Source organism: Mobula hypostoma, chromosome 10 (assembly GCF_963921235.1).
Source record: "Mobula hypostoma chromosome 10, sMobHyp1.1, whole genome shotgun sequence".
Classification (NCBI taxonomy): domain Eukaryota; kingdom Metazoa; phylum Chordata; class Chondrichthyes; order Myliobatiformes; family Myliobatidae; genus Mobula; species Mobula hypostoma.
The window spans coordinates 134,046,297-134,061,317 of record NC_086106.1 but is presented as its reverse complement, the minus strand read 5'-3'; the positions used below and the strand labels follow the sequence as shown (position 1 = coordinate 134,061,317).

Below are 15,021 nucleotides of genomic sequence, written 5' to 3'. Positions count from 1 at the left end.
GAAGCAAAATTCAAAAGGGCGAAGAATTCAAGACTAAAGGTACTGTATTTAAATACGTGTAGAATATGTTCAGAATAAGGTGGACAAACTCGTGGAGCAACTAGAGGTTGGTCCGTATGACATTGTGGGCATCATTAGTCGTGGCTAAAGGAAGCCCATACTTGGGAGCTTTACATCATTTATACTTTGTATCGAAAGGACAGGCAGGAAGGCATAGGTGGTGATGTGGCTCTGTTGGTAAGAGATGGAATTACATCCTTAGGAAGTGGTGACATAGGGTCAGAGAATGTTGAATCTTCGTGGGTGGAGTTAAGAAATTGCGAGAGTTTAAAAAAACATTATGGGAATCATATATAGGTCTCCAAATAGTATCTAAGATGTGGGGCTGAGATTGCAAATGGAGCTGGAAAAGACAGGTAATGACACATTTGTAATGGAGGGCTTCAATATGCAAGGAAATTGGAAAAGTCAGGTTGGTGTTGGATCGCAAGAGAGGGAATGCCCATGAGATGGCTTTTTAGAACAGCTTATGCTTGAGCCTACTCGGGGAAAGGCCATCTACAATTGGGTGTTGTGTAATAACCCAGATCTTATTATAGAGCTTAGTATAGGGGGACCCTTAGGAGACAATGATCATAATATGATTGAATTCATACTGCAATTTGAGAGGGAGAAGCACAAGTCACATGTATCAGTATTGCAATGGAATAAAGGGAATTACAGAGGCATGCGAGAGGAACTTGCCCAAATGGATTGGAGGAGGATACTGGCAGGGGTGCTGGTAGAGCAGAGATGGCTGAAGTTTTGGGGAATAGTTCACAAGGTACAGGATAGATATGTCCCTCAGAGGAAGAAGTTCTCAACCGGCAGGGGTAGGCAACTGTGGCTGACAAGGGAAATTAAGGATTGCATAAAAGCCAAGGAAAGGGCAAAAGTGAGTGGGAAGTTGGATGATTGGGAAGCTTTTAAAATCCAACAAAAGGCAACTAAAAAAATCTATAAGGGAAAAGATGAATTATGAGGGTAGTTGAGCCAATAATACAAAAGCAGGGTACCAGAAGTTTCTTCAGTTATATGAAGAGTAAAAGGGAGGTGAGAGTTGACACTGGACCACTAGAAAATGATGCTGGTGAGGTAGTAATGGGGAACAAAGAAATGGCAGATGAACTTAATGGGTACTTTGCATCTGTCTTCACTGGCAATGTGCCAGAAGTCCATGGAGCAGGAGTGAGTGCCATTACTATTACAAAGGAAAAAATGCTAGGTGAGCTCAAAGGTCTTAAGAATTATAAGTCACCTGGACCAGATGGACTACATCCCAGTGTCCTGAGAGAGATTGGTGAAGAGATAGCACAAGCACTGGTCATGATCTTTTAAGAGTCACTTAATTCTGGCATTGTCCCAGAAGACTGGAATATTGCAGATGTCATTCCAGTCTTTAAGAAGGGAGGAAGGCAAAAGAAAGGAAATTAGAGTCCAGTTAGCCTAACTTCAGTGGTTGGGAAAGTGCTGGAGTCCATTATTAAGGATGAGATTTCAAGGTACTTGCAGACTAATGATAAAATAAGTCAAAAGTCAGCATGGCCTCTATAAAGGGAAATCTTGCCTGACAAATCTGTTAATAGTTCTTCGAGGAAGTAACAAACAGGGTGGACAAAGGAGAGGCAGTGGATGTCATTTACTTGGATCCTCAGAAGGTGTTTGATCAGGTGCCGCACATGAGGCTGCTGAACAAGATAAAAATCCTGTGGCATTACAGGAAAGATACTGGCATGGATAGTGGAATGGCTGACAAGCAGTCGGCAACAAGTGGAAATAAATTGGTCTTTTCTGGTTGGCTGCCGGTTACAATGGTGTTCCTCAGGGGTCAGTATTGGGACCACTACTTTTCTTTTAAATTCTTTCACGGGATGTGGGCATTGCCAGCTAAGCCTGCATTATTGATTTAGATGATGGAATTCATGGCTTTGTGGCAAGTTTGCGGATATACCCCAGGCTACTGTGGGAAATGAGGGAGGAGACTGCTGAGCCTCTTGCAATGCGTCATCAATAGGGATGGGAGAAGTACCAGAGATTTGGAGGGTTGCAAATGTTGTTCCCTTGTTCAAGAAAGGAAGTAGAGATAACCCAGGAAATTATAGACCAGTGAGTCTGACTTCAGTGATGGGCAAGTTGTTGGAGAACATCTTGAGAGGCAGGACTTATAAGCATTTGAAGAGACATAATCTGATAAGGGACAGTCAGCATGGCTTTATCAAAGGCAGGTCATGCCTTATGAGCCTGATTGAATTCTTTGAGGATGTAAAAAAACACATTGATGAAGGTAGAGCAGTGGATGTAGTGTATATGGAGTTCAGTAAGGCATATGATTAGGTTCCCCATGCAAGGCTCATTCAGAATGTCATGAGGCATGGGATTCAATGAAACCATGCTTTGTGGATCCAGAATTGGCTTGCCCACAGAAGGCAAAGGGTGGTTGTAGATAGTTAGTATTCTACATGGGGGTCTGTGACCAGTGGTGTTCTGCAGGGATCTGTTCTGGGACCCCTCCTCTTTGAGATTTTTATAAATGACCTTCATAAAGAAGAAGGGTAGGTGAGCAAGTTTGCTGATGACACAAAAGTTGGGGGTTTTGTGGATAGTCTGGAGGGTTGTCAGAGGTTACAGTAGGATATCGATAGGATGCAGGGCTGGCTGAGAAGTGGTATATGGACTTCAAACCAGATAAGTGTGAAGTGATTCATTTTGGTAGGTCTGATTTGAAGACAGAATATAATATAAATGGTAGGAATCTTGGCAGTGTGGAGGACCTGAAAGATCTTGGGGTTCGTGTTGATAGGACACTCAAAGCTGCTGCGTAGGTTGACAGTGTGGTTAAGATGATGTATGATGTGTTGGCGTTCATCAACCGTGGGATTGAGTTCAAGAACTGAGAGGTAATGTTACCGCTATACATGGTCACCAACCCGGTTGCAGAGGATATGAGAATGCTAGCAGGTCTTCTAGGCCGTGTCCTCTGCAAGGCTCAACTGGGAGATGAGCACGGGCCTCCTGGTGAGTCAGTGGCAGGTGGACTCCCTACTAGAGGGGTTGAGGCCATTTGTGTGGAGCACCATGCACCTCTTCTACTTGGAAGTCTACCTGAGCGCGACAGAGGAAGCCTGGCCAGAGAACTGGCGGGAGTTGGAGACGAAGATCTCTGCCCGGCTGGGGTGCTGGTTGGGCCTCCTTCATGCGATCTTATACCATGGGAGGGTTTTAGTGATCAATCAGCTGGTCGCCTCCTGGCGTGGTACCAACTGTCTGCACTGGTCCCTCCTGTGGTATTCGTGTCCAGGACTGAGAAGAGGCTGGTGGACTTCTTCTGGGGAAACAAGAGGCATTGGGTCTCTGCAGAGGTCCTGAATCTTCCGATCACAGAGGGCAGCCAGTCCTTGGTGTGCGTGTGCTCCCAGCAGGCAGCTCTCTGCCTCAGGACCCTGCAGAGGTATATGTACTGCGACCAGCCTCCGAGGTGGCATGCGCTGGTGATGCATTTTCTCTGCCGGGGACACTACACTACCTGCGGGAGGGCACACGAATCCCAGCGGACGGCGTCAGCTGTGCCCCTCTGAGGGATCTACCCTGCTTCTGTCGGGAACTGTGGAGGGTTTGAGGTCTGGCCTCATTCGGGCATGGTTCTCCCGCGCCGTTGGGGACTGGCACTCTGTCTGCTGGGGACTCTGGTCCTGATCCTATCACGGTGGGTGTCGGGACGGTGTGGGGAAGCAGAGGGGTTCCAGCTGCACCACCACCCGATGTGTTCGTCGGATCCAGGTGACAGGAGACCACCTGAGAGAGGGTCCCCATAATGACAGCCGTCTCGCAGGGATGGCCACCAGGCCGTTCCGTGGCGCCCCGAAGCATTTCTTGCACGTGCTGCTCTTGCACACCTTTCATTTCCTTGCCCTCGTCTGCCTACCGGACTCACCTTGGGGGTCTGTGTTACCATCCGGCAGCAGAGGAGGTCCGCAGTGGAAATCTCTTTATGCAGAGGTGCTTCCCCTGTACACTGGGGGCCTGGGGTGGAAGGTGTTGCATCGGGCAGGCCTGTACAACAGATTCCTGAGCAAGTTCACTGACATCCCCTCCACCTGTCCATTCTGCAGGCTGGAGGAGTCAGTGTACCACATGTGCACAGAATGTGAGAGGTTGCAGCCGCTTTTTGAGTTCTTCAGAGCTGCTGCTGCGTTTTTGGCTGCAGTTCAGTCCCGCGCTCCTCATCTACGGGCACCCAGTTTGGAAGGGTGCAGGACGAGAGGAGGATCTCCTGGTGGGCTTGGTCCTGGGCCTGGCCAAACCGGCCATCCAAGGGTCTAGGCGGCGGAAGGTGGAGAGCGCTGCCTGGGCTGATTGCCTGCCCCCTTTCTGAGGATACGCCCGTGCCCGGCTGTCCTCGGAGAGGGAGCACCCAGTCACGGCGGGCACACTGGGCGATTTCCATGAGCGGTGGTTGCCCCGTGGCATAGACTGTTTTTTGGACAGTAGTGGCTGTATTGTAATTTAAATGTAACTACTGTCTTGTAAATATTGATTGTCTTGTGTCTGTGTCGTAAATAAACTTTTATAGTTTTGATATAAAAAAGGGCAGTCCTGATGGTGGGTCACACCGAGGGAGGGGTAGTAATGAGGGACGGTCAGAGTGTGGGAGGGGTGGTACTGAGGGAGAGTCACACCGTGGCAGGGGTGGTACTGAGGGAGGGTCACACCGTGGGAGGGGTGGTACTGAGGGAGGGTCACACCGTGGGAGGGGTGGTACTGAGGGAGGGTCACACCATGGGAGGGGTGGTACTGAGGGAGGGTCACACCGTGAGAGGGGTGGTACTGAGGGAGGGTCACACCGTGGGAGGGTCGGTACTGAGGGAAGGTCACACCGTGGGAGGGTCGGTACTGAGGGAGGGTCACACCGTGGGAGGGGTGGTACTGAGGGAGGGTCACACCGTGGGAGGGGTGGCACTGAGGGAGGGTCACACCGTGGGAGGGGTGGTACTGAGGGAGGGTCACACCGTGGGAGGGGTGGTACTGAGAGAGGGTCACACCGTGGGAGGGGTGGTACTGAGGGAGGGTCACACTGTGAGAGGGGTGGTACTGAGGGAGGGTCACACCGTGGGAGGGGTGGTACTGAGGGAGGGTCACACTGTGGGAGGGTCGGAACTGAGGGAGGGTCACACTGTGGGAGGGGTGGTACTGAGGGAGGGTCACACCGTGGGAGGGGTGGTACTGAGGGAGGGTCACACTGTGGGAGGGGTGGTACTGAGGGAGGGTCACACCGTGGGAGGGGTGGTACTGAGGGAGGGTCACACTGTGGGAAGGTGGTACTGAGGGAGGGTCACACCGTGGGAGCGGTGGTACTGAGGGAGGGTCACTATGGGAGGGAGGGTCACTATGGGAGGGGTGGTACTGAGGGAGGGTCACTATGGGGTACTGAGGAAGGGTCACTGTGGGTGGGGTGGTACTGAGGGAGGGTCACACCGTGGGAGGGGTGGTACTGAGGGAGGGTCACACTGTGGGAGGGGTGGTACTGAGGGAGGGTCACACCGTGGGAGGGTCAGTACTGAGGGAGAGTCACACCATGGGAGGGGTGGTACTGAGGGAGGGTCACACTGTGGGAAGGTGGTACTGAGGGAGGGTCACACCGTGGGAGGGGTGGTACTGAGAGAGAGTCACACCGTGGGAGGTGTGGTACTGAGAGAGAGTCACACCGTGGGAGGTGTGGTACTGAGGGAGGGTCACACTGTGGGAGGGGTGGTACTGAGGGAGGGTCACACCGTGGGAGGTGTGGTACTGAGGGAGGGTCACACTGTGGGAGGGGTGGTACTGAGGGAGGGTCACACCGTGGGAGGTGTGGTACTGAGGGAGGGTCACACTATGGGAAGGTGGTACTGAGGGAGTGTCACACTGTGGGAGGGGTGGTACTGAGGGAGGGTCACACCGTGGGAGGGATGGTACTGAGAGAGAGTCACACCGTGGGAGGGGTGGTACTGAGGGAGGATCACACTGTGGGAGGGGTGGTACTGAGGGAGGGTCACTATGGGGTACTGAGCAAGGGTCACTGTGGGAGGGGTGGTACTGAGGGAGGGTCACACCGTGGGAGGGGTGGTACTGAGGGAGGATTACTGTGGGAGGGATGGTACTGAGGGAGGGTCACACTGTGGGAGGGACATTTTAAGGGAACACTGCAAACCAGAGGCAGAATTACCTGCATTGCTGTAATTGCAGCATATCTTGGAAGATATTAAACCAATAAAACCCAATAAAACTAAAATTTAATCCTGAATCAATTATTAAAATATAAAGTGATATAAATATCCATGTTCTTTTTCATGACTCTACCATTACGCACCAGAGATTTACAGTTTATAACTAGACAACTTTGACAGCCAACCTGTAATTTCAAAGGCGTGATGGAAGCTTTCATTCTCCTCAAGTTTTGTTACAGTCATTCCTGTCAATGGCAATTTCCCCTGCAGAAAAGAAAGTTACAGCCTTCACCAGAAAGCATGTTCTGATCCCCGACACAGAATGTGCTCATGGTAAAACCTTTGTTACTCTCACTGCACCTTGTCCCCTCCTGACCTTTACTCACCTGGTAGATGAAGCTACTCATGCGAGGGCTTGCAGACAGCATCAGTAGCACAGAGGGAAACAGCATGAAGTATCTCTCGTCCTTCTCCTATGGTTGAATTCACATCAATAACAATCAGCTTAGCATGTTAACAGATCTGTCTTAAAGGATCTCAGTTTTAACATTGTGCAATAACTCCAGTTTTATTTACGCAAGCAAGTGAAATGGTAAAAGAAATCTCTGATTATTGCAGCTTTGGTAAACACTGTTGAGCTATTTAATGAGATATGTCAAGACTCAGATATCCCCTGCCTTTCAATCAAAGCTACCCACTGCACTGGTCAAAAGCTCACATCACTGTAAAATGCAAAACACTGACAAAGGAGTGGATTAAAACAGAACAAAAGAAAAACAGAAGTGGCAACTATATGACTCACTGACTACCTGCACTACCTGTTCTCCAGGAAATAACCACTGGGATAATGATAAGGAGACATGGGATCAAATCTTAATGTAGCACTGGGATCTGGGAATTCATATATAATTAAATAAATCAGGAATGAAATGTTACTTACAGAATGAGTTACTGTGAAACAAATGATCCCTCATGATTAACTGACAACCTTTTGGAGAATGCCTCTGTTACCATTCTCCATTCTGGTGTATGGGACTCAAAACTGCCCCCTAAAGCCAACATGCAAAACTCAGAGTTCAAAGCAAATTTATGATCAAGTATGTATATGTTACCTCAGGGAATCCTGCACAAGGGCTCCCAATTCTCTTTGCACCTCACATTTTAGAATTTTCTCTCTGTTTAGAAAATGGTCTACTTTCTCATTCCATCTGCTAAAGTACATGACCGTACCCTTCCCAACACTGTATTCCATGTGCCACTTCCTTGTCCACTCTCCTAATCTAATTTCTTCTGCAGCCTCTCTACTCCCTCAACACTGCCACCTATTTTTGTGTCATCCTCAAACTTGATTACAAAGCAATCAATTCTGTTATCCAAGTCATTGACATATAATGTAAAAAGAAGCGATCCCAGCACAGACTCCTGTGGAAAACCACTAGTCACCAGCAGCCAACGGGATAAGGCTCCCACTGTTCTCACTCTTTGCCTCCTGCCAATTAGCCAATGCTCTATCCATGCTAGTATCTTTCCTGAGATACCACGGGCTCTTAACTTGTTAAGCAGTCTCATGTGTGGCACCTTGTCAAAGCTTTCTGACAATCCAAGTGCACAACATCCGCTGATTCTCTCTCATCGATCTTGCCTGTTGTTTCTTCAAAAAAATTCCAACAGATTGGTCTGGCAAGCTTTTTCTTTAAGGAAAACATGCTGACTTTGGGTTATTTCATCACTTACCTCCAAGAACCCTGAAACCACATTCTTAACAACCAACTCCAACATCTTCCCAACCACTAAGGTCTGACTAACTGGCCTATTTCTTAACTTAACCAATTTCCCCCCGGATCAATAAAGTATGACTATGACTATGACTATAGTTTCCTTTCTTCTGCCTCTCTCCCTTCTTGAACAGTGGGGCGACATTTACAATTTTCCAGTCCTCCAGAACCATGCAAAATTCTATTGATTCTTGAAAAATCATTACTAATGCCTCCACCATCTCTTCAGCTTCCTCTTTCAGAACCCTGAGGAGTGTATCATCTGGTCTAGGTGTCTTACCTACCTTCAGACCTTTCAGCTTCCCAAGCACCTTCTCCCTAATAATGGCAACTTCACTCACTTCCTCCCCCTGACACTCTTGAACCTCCACCAAACTGCTAGTGTCTTCCAGAATGAAGATTGGTGCAAAATACTTACTCAGTTCTTCCACCATTTCCTTGTCCTCCATTACCACCCCTCCAGCATCATTTTCCAGCGGTCCGTTATCTACTCTTGACTCTCTTTTATACTTCATTTGTCTTTTGGTATCCTCTTTAATATTATTGGCTAGCTTACCTTCGTATTCCATCTTTTCCTTCTTTATGACTTTTTTTAGTTGCCTTCTGTTGGTTTTTAGAAGCTTCTCAATACTCTAACTTCCCACCAATTTTGATCTATTACATGCCCTTCCTTTGGCTTTTATGCTCCTGATGGCAGCAACAAGAAGAGAGCATGAATGGTGGATTTTGATGCCTCTCATAGCAGCCTGCGCTAAACCGCATCAGGCCTTGGGGATTTATCCAATTTTAAGCCTGCTAAAAATCTAATACCTTGTCTTTTTCAGACCTAACTTACCCTAGAAGTTCATTGCCAGCTTGCTGAATTCTCCATTAGTATGGGATGTGGGGGAGGTTCTGGGCAGAGCGAAGGATATTTGAGAGAAACTGCCTCTTTCTTTGATGCTGACACCTGGTTGATAATCAAACTGTGCATCAATGTGAGGAATTCTCCTCGACCCCTTTAGAGTGTGTCAAACACTAAGGCGTTTGCCTGTTATCTAAAACTCATGAAATTACTACTACTACTCTGTAGTACACTACTTTCTTATCACAGGTACTTCCAATCTCCAGAATGATCACCAGATCAGTTTTACTGGAGTCAAGATTGGTTGCAGTAGAGATGTACATATTACTTAGTGATAAACTGTGGATGTTTAAGTTGTCAAAACCTGCTTGTGCAGTGTGGTGGGATGCAGATTTGAACTGTGGATTCCACCCACACACAGTTTCCACCTCAGTGAGGCGGATGGGGAAGGCACCATGCAGGAAGGTAAAGGTTGGTCCCACCCCCTTTCTGGAGATGTGAAAATGTAACAGTTTATATCTAAAAATAAGCAATATTTAGGTTAGCAAGTACATTTCAAATGGAAAATGTAGGCAGTCAATATCATTAATTGCACACTGAATTATTAATATCTTAAAGAGAAAGATTTTATCAAATCTCTAACCTTTACTTAAAGGGGAATTATTTCAAATAAGGTCATAAAATTTATTCAGAGCAAAGATGAACCAGTGGTAAATCTGAAATGAGCAGTACATGTGAATGAGAATTTTGCTTGTTGCCTTACATTGTCAGATAATTTGGAAATTAAAATCAATGATCAAAAAGCAAGACTTCCTCAATTATTTTGGCAATTTGACTAAACCGTACAGTTAGATAGTCATGAATCAGCCTTACAAAGAGAACATCAAACAGACAAAGAAAATGTCAAAAAATAACATTTACAGTGCAGTTTAAGTGAACCACTTGTGAAAGACAGACTTCCATAGGTGGCCCAAACAAGGCAAAATAAACAAAGCAAAAATTCCAGAAACTCCCCTGGAGATTCTCTTAAACATGACAAACTACTGAGTGCCAGGAAATCCCTTGCCTTCCACAACTGTACTAAACTCACCATTACACTTCTCACCCAGTATAGATTTTTCCCAACATTCTTGGCATGAGTATTCAGTCTGCAATAACAGTTGCAGATTCCTTGCATGTATTGTTCTACACACTTACGATCTGGTTTACCCAAAGGGATGATTAATCATGCTTTGAGTATATTCTTTTCTAGTTGAGTTAATCTAATAAATATAGAATGCACCACCCCTGGCACCCACCACTCTATGTGCAAAAAAACTTACTCTGACATCCCTCCTAAACTTCTTCCAATCACCTTAAATTTATGCCCCCTTTAAATATCAGCTATTTCTGCCCTGGCTGCCCACTCTATCTGTGCCTCTTATCATCTAGTACACCTACATCAAGTCACCTCTTATCTTCCTTCACTCCAAAGAGAAAAGCCCCGCTCAGCCCATCCTCAAAAGAGCTCTCTAATCCAAGCAGCATCCTGGTAAATCTCTACATCCTCTCTAAAGCTTCTGCATCCTTCCTATAATGAAGTGAACACAACTGAACACAATACTGCAAGTATGATCTATCCTGGAGTTTTATAAGAGCTGCACATTACCTTGAGATCAATCTCCTAACTAATGAAGGCCAACACATCCTAACACCTTCTTAAGTAACCTAACAAGACTTCCCAAGGGTCCACAGTTCACCGTGAAAGACCCAACCCAGTTTGACTTCGCAAAATGTACTAATCTACATTAAACTACACTTGTCATTCTTTGGCCCACTTCACCGGCTGATCAAAATACCACTGCAGTTCTTGATAACATTCTTCACTGCCTCTGACCCCACCAATCTGAGTGATATCTGCAAACTTACTATGTCTTCATTGCTCTTATCCAAAATGATGGGGAGCAGAAACCACCAGATCCCAAATAGACCACGAATCGGGGCCTCCAGTCTCAAAATCAATCCTCCACCACGACTCACTGCATCTCACCAAAAAAATGTCCACCACCACTCTCTACATCTCACAACGATCCTGAACCATCACTCTCTGCATCTCACCAATAACCCTCCACTATCACTCTCTGCATCTCGCCAACATCCCTCCATCACTCTCTGCATCTCACTAAAAACCCTCCACCACCACTCTCTGCATCTCACCAAAACCCCCCACTATCACTCCCTGCATCTCACCAAAAAACCTCCACTATCACTCCCTGCATCTCACCTAAAACGCTCCACCATCACTCACTGCTTCTCCACCAAAACCCCTCCTTCTCCCTCTGCATCTCACCAAAAACCCTCCATCTCCCCCTACATCTCACCAAAAACCCTCCACCACTCTCTGCATCTCACCAAAAACCCTCCACCACCACTCTCTACATCTCACCAAAAACCCTCCACCACCTCTCTACATCTCAATAAAAACCCTCCACTATCACTCCCTACATCTCACCAACATCCCACCACTCTCTGCTTCTCACCAAAAACCCTCCACCACCACTCTCTGCATCTCACCAAAACCCTCCAATATCACTCTCTGCATCTCACCAATAACCCTCCATTATCACTCTCTGCATCTCGCCAACATCCCCCCATCATCACTCACTGCATCTCACCAAAAACCCTCCACCACTCTCTGCATCTCACCAAAAACCCTCCACCACCACTCTCTGCATCTCAGCAAAAACCCTCCACTATCACTCTCTGCATCTCACCTAAAACACTCCACCATCACTCACGGCATCTCCACCAAAAACCCTCCATCTCCCTCTACATCTCACCAAAAACCCTCTACTATTCTCTGCATCTCACCAAAAACCCTCCACCACCACTCTCTTCTTCTCACCAAAAACCCTCCAATATCACTCTCTACATCTCACCAAAAACCCTCCACCACTCTCTGCTTCTCACCAAAAACCCCCCACTATCACTCTCTGCATCTCACCAAAAACCCTCCGATATCACTCTCTACATCTCACCAAAAACCCTCCACCACCTCTCTGCTTCTCACCAAAAACCCCCCACTATCACTCTCTGCATCTCACCAAAAACCCTCCAATATCACTCTCTACATCTCACCAAAAACCCTCCACCACCACTCTGCATCTCACCAAAAACCCTCCACCACTCTCTACATCTCACCAAAAACCCTCCATTCTCCCTCTGCATCTCCCCAAAAACCCTCCACCACCACTCTGCATCTCACCAAAACCCTCCACTATCACTCCCTGCATCTCACCAAAAACCTTCCACTATCACTCCCTGAATCTCACCTAAAACACTCCACCATCACTCACGGCATCTCCACCAAAAACCCTCCACCATCTCCCTCTACATCTCACCAAAATCCCTCCACCACCACTCTCTGCTTCTCACCAAAAACCCTACACCACCACTCTCTGCATCTCACCAAAAACCCTCCAATATCACTCACTGCATCTCACCTAAAACCCTCCATCTCCCTCTACATCTCACCAAAAACCCTCCACCATCTCCCTCTACATCTCACCAAAACCCTCCATCACCACTCACTGCATCTCACCAAAACCCTCCACCACCACTCTCTGCATCTCCACCAAAAACCCTCCATTCTCCCTCTGCATCTCACCAAAAACCCTCCAATATCACTCACTGCATCTCACCAAAAACCCTCCACCACTCTCTGTATCTCACCAAAAACCCTCCACCACCACTCTCTACATCTCACCAAAAACCCTCCCCCACCACTCTCTACATCTCACCAAAAACCCTCCACTATCACTCTCTACATCTCAACAAAAACCCCCCACCACCACTCTGCATCTCACCAAAAACCCTCCACCACTCTGCATCTTACCAAAAATCCTCCACCACCACTCTGCAACTCACCAAACACCCTCCACCATTTCCCTCTACATCTGACCAAAAGCCCTTCACCATCACTTTCTGCATCTCACCAAAAACTCTCTATCTCACCAAAATCCTTCCATTTCCCTCTGCATCTCACCAAAAACCCTCCACCATCTCCCTGTACATCTCACAAAAACCCTTCACTATCACTATCTGCATCTCACCAACATCCCTCCATTATCGCTCTCTGCCTCTCAGCAAATACCCGCTACCACCACTCTCTGCATCTCACGATCAAATCTCCACCATCACTCTCTACATCTCACCAACAACCCTCCATCTTTCTCTACATCTCACCAACAAATCTCCACCACCACTCTCTACATCTCATCAAAAACCCTCCACCACCACGCTGCATCTCACCAAACACCCTCCACCATTTCCCTCTACATCTGACCAAAAACCCTCTACCATCACTCTCTACATCTCACCAACAACCCTCCATCTTTCTCTACATCTCACCAACAAATCTCCACCACCACTCTCTACGTCTCACCAAAAACCCCTCCGCCATCACTCTCTACATTTCACCACCAATCCTCCAGCTTCACTCTCTACATCTCACCATCAACCTCCTACCATCTCTCTGCATCTCACCAATAACCTTCCACCAACACTCTCTACATCTCACCAATAGCCTCACCACCATCTCTCTGCATCTCACCATCAACCTTCTACCATCTCTCTGCATCTCACCAATAGCCTCACCACCATCACTCTCTGCATCTCACCATCAACCCTCCACCACCACTCTCTACATCTCTGCAATAAGCTCTCCACCATCACTCTCTACATCTCACCAATAGCCTTCCACCATCACTCTGCATCTCACCAACAACCTTAGCCATCACTCTCTACATCTCACCAAAAAAATCTCATGACAATCATCATACCTATCTACACTAATCCCACATGCTATATATCTTCTGTGCTCTGCTTATTGAAATATCTACCAAGATGCTTCTTAAACATTGTTACTGCTCCTGCCTCCCCCGCCTCATCTGGCAGCTTGTTCCATTAAGTCCATAAGACAAAGGAGTAGAAATATAGAAAACATATACAGGCCCTTCAGCCCACAAAGCTGTGCCGAACATGTCCTTACCTTAGAAATTACCTAGGGTTACCCATAGCCCTCTATTTTTCTAAGCTCCATGTACCTATACAGGAGTCTCTTAAAAGACCCTGTCATATCCGCCTCCACCACTGTTGCCATCAGCCCATTCCACACACTCACCATTCTCTGCATGAAAAATCTACCCCTGACATCTCCTCTGTACCTACATCCAAGCTCCTTAAAACTGTGCCCTCTCGTGTTAGCCATTTCAGTCCTGGGAAAAAGCCTCTGACTATCCACACGATCAATGCCTCTCAGCATCTTATACACCTCTACTGAATAAGGCCATTTGACCCGTTGAGTCCACTCCTGATGGTTGATTTATCATCCCTCTCTACCCCATTCTCCTGCTTTCTCCCTGTAATATTTGATGCCCTGACTAATCAGGAACCTATCAACTATCCACTTTAAATATAGCCACTAAATTGGCCTCCAGAGCTGCCTGTGGCAATGAATTCCACAGATTCACCACTCTTTGGCTAAAAAAAATCCTCATCTGTTCTAAATGGACATCTCTCCATTATGAGGCCATGCCTTCTGGTCCCAGAATCTTCTACTTTAGTAAACATCCTCTCCCGATCCACTCTATTTAGGCCTCTCAATATTCGATAGGTGTCAATAAGATCTCTCCTCATTCTTCTAAGCTCCTCCAAGTACTGGGCCAGAACCATCAAATGCTGCTCATATATTAACCCTTTCATTTTCGGGATCAGTCTCGTGAACCTCTAGATATCAATTCTGCATGAAATATTTACCCCAGATACCCCCTTAAATCTCATCTTAAACCTCTTTAGAACCCCTAGCTACCATTGAAACAGATACTGGCCATCTATCCTTTTGATCCTTGCCATTGTTTGATACATTTTTTGCCTTTCAATCTCCTCTGTTTAAGGGTAAGCAGGTCCAGCTTGTGCAATCTCTTCCAATTACTTAAGTCCTCCAAACCACGAAACATCCCTGTGGATCTTTTCAGTATTCTCTATTGAGCTAATCACATCCTTGTCACAGTGTGGAGACCAGAACTGACACAAGTACATAACAGTAACGCAACAGCTAGATTCTCATTTATAATGATGAGCTGATTGCTGGACCATCTCAAAGGATATCAAACATCAAGCACAA

General features: G+C 46.9%; 1 protein-coding gene across 4 annotated transcripts in view; it reads right to left on the bottom strand.

Annotated features, from left to right (window-relative positions):
* Window positions 1-15,021, bottom strand: part of arhgef6 (Rac/Cdc42 guanine nucleotide exchange factor (GEF) 6) — a 223,775-nt gene that overhangs the window by 22,835 nt on the left and 185,919 nt on the right. For all 4 annotated transcript variants that reach the window (XM_063061177.1, XM_063061179.1, XM_063061178.1 and 1 more), the window contains 2 exons: window positions 6,626-6,712; window positions 6,425-6,503 (listed from right to left, as the gene is read on the bottom strand). In XM_063061177.1, coding sequence (XP_062917247.1) covers window positions 6,425-6,503; window positions 6,626-6,712 — 166 coding nt within the window. The remainder of the gene's footprint in view (window positions 1-6,424; window positions 6,504-6,625; window positions 6,713-15,021) is intronic.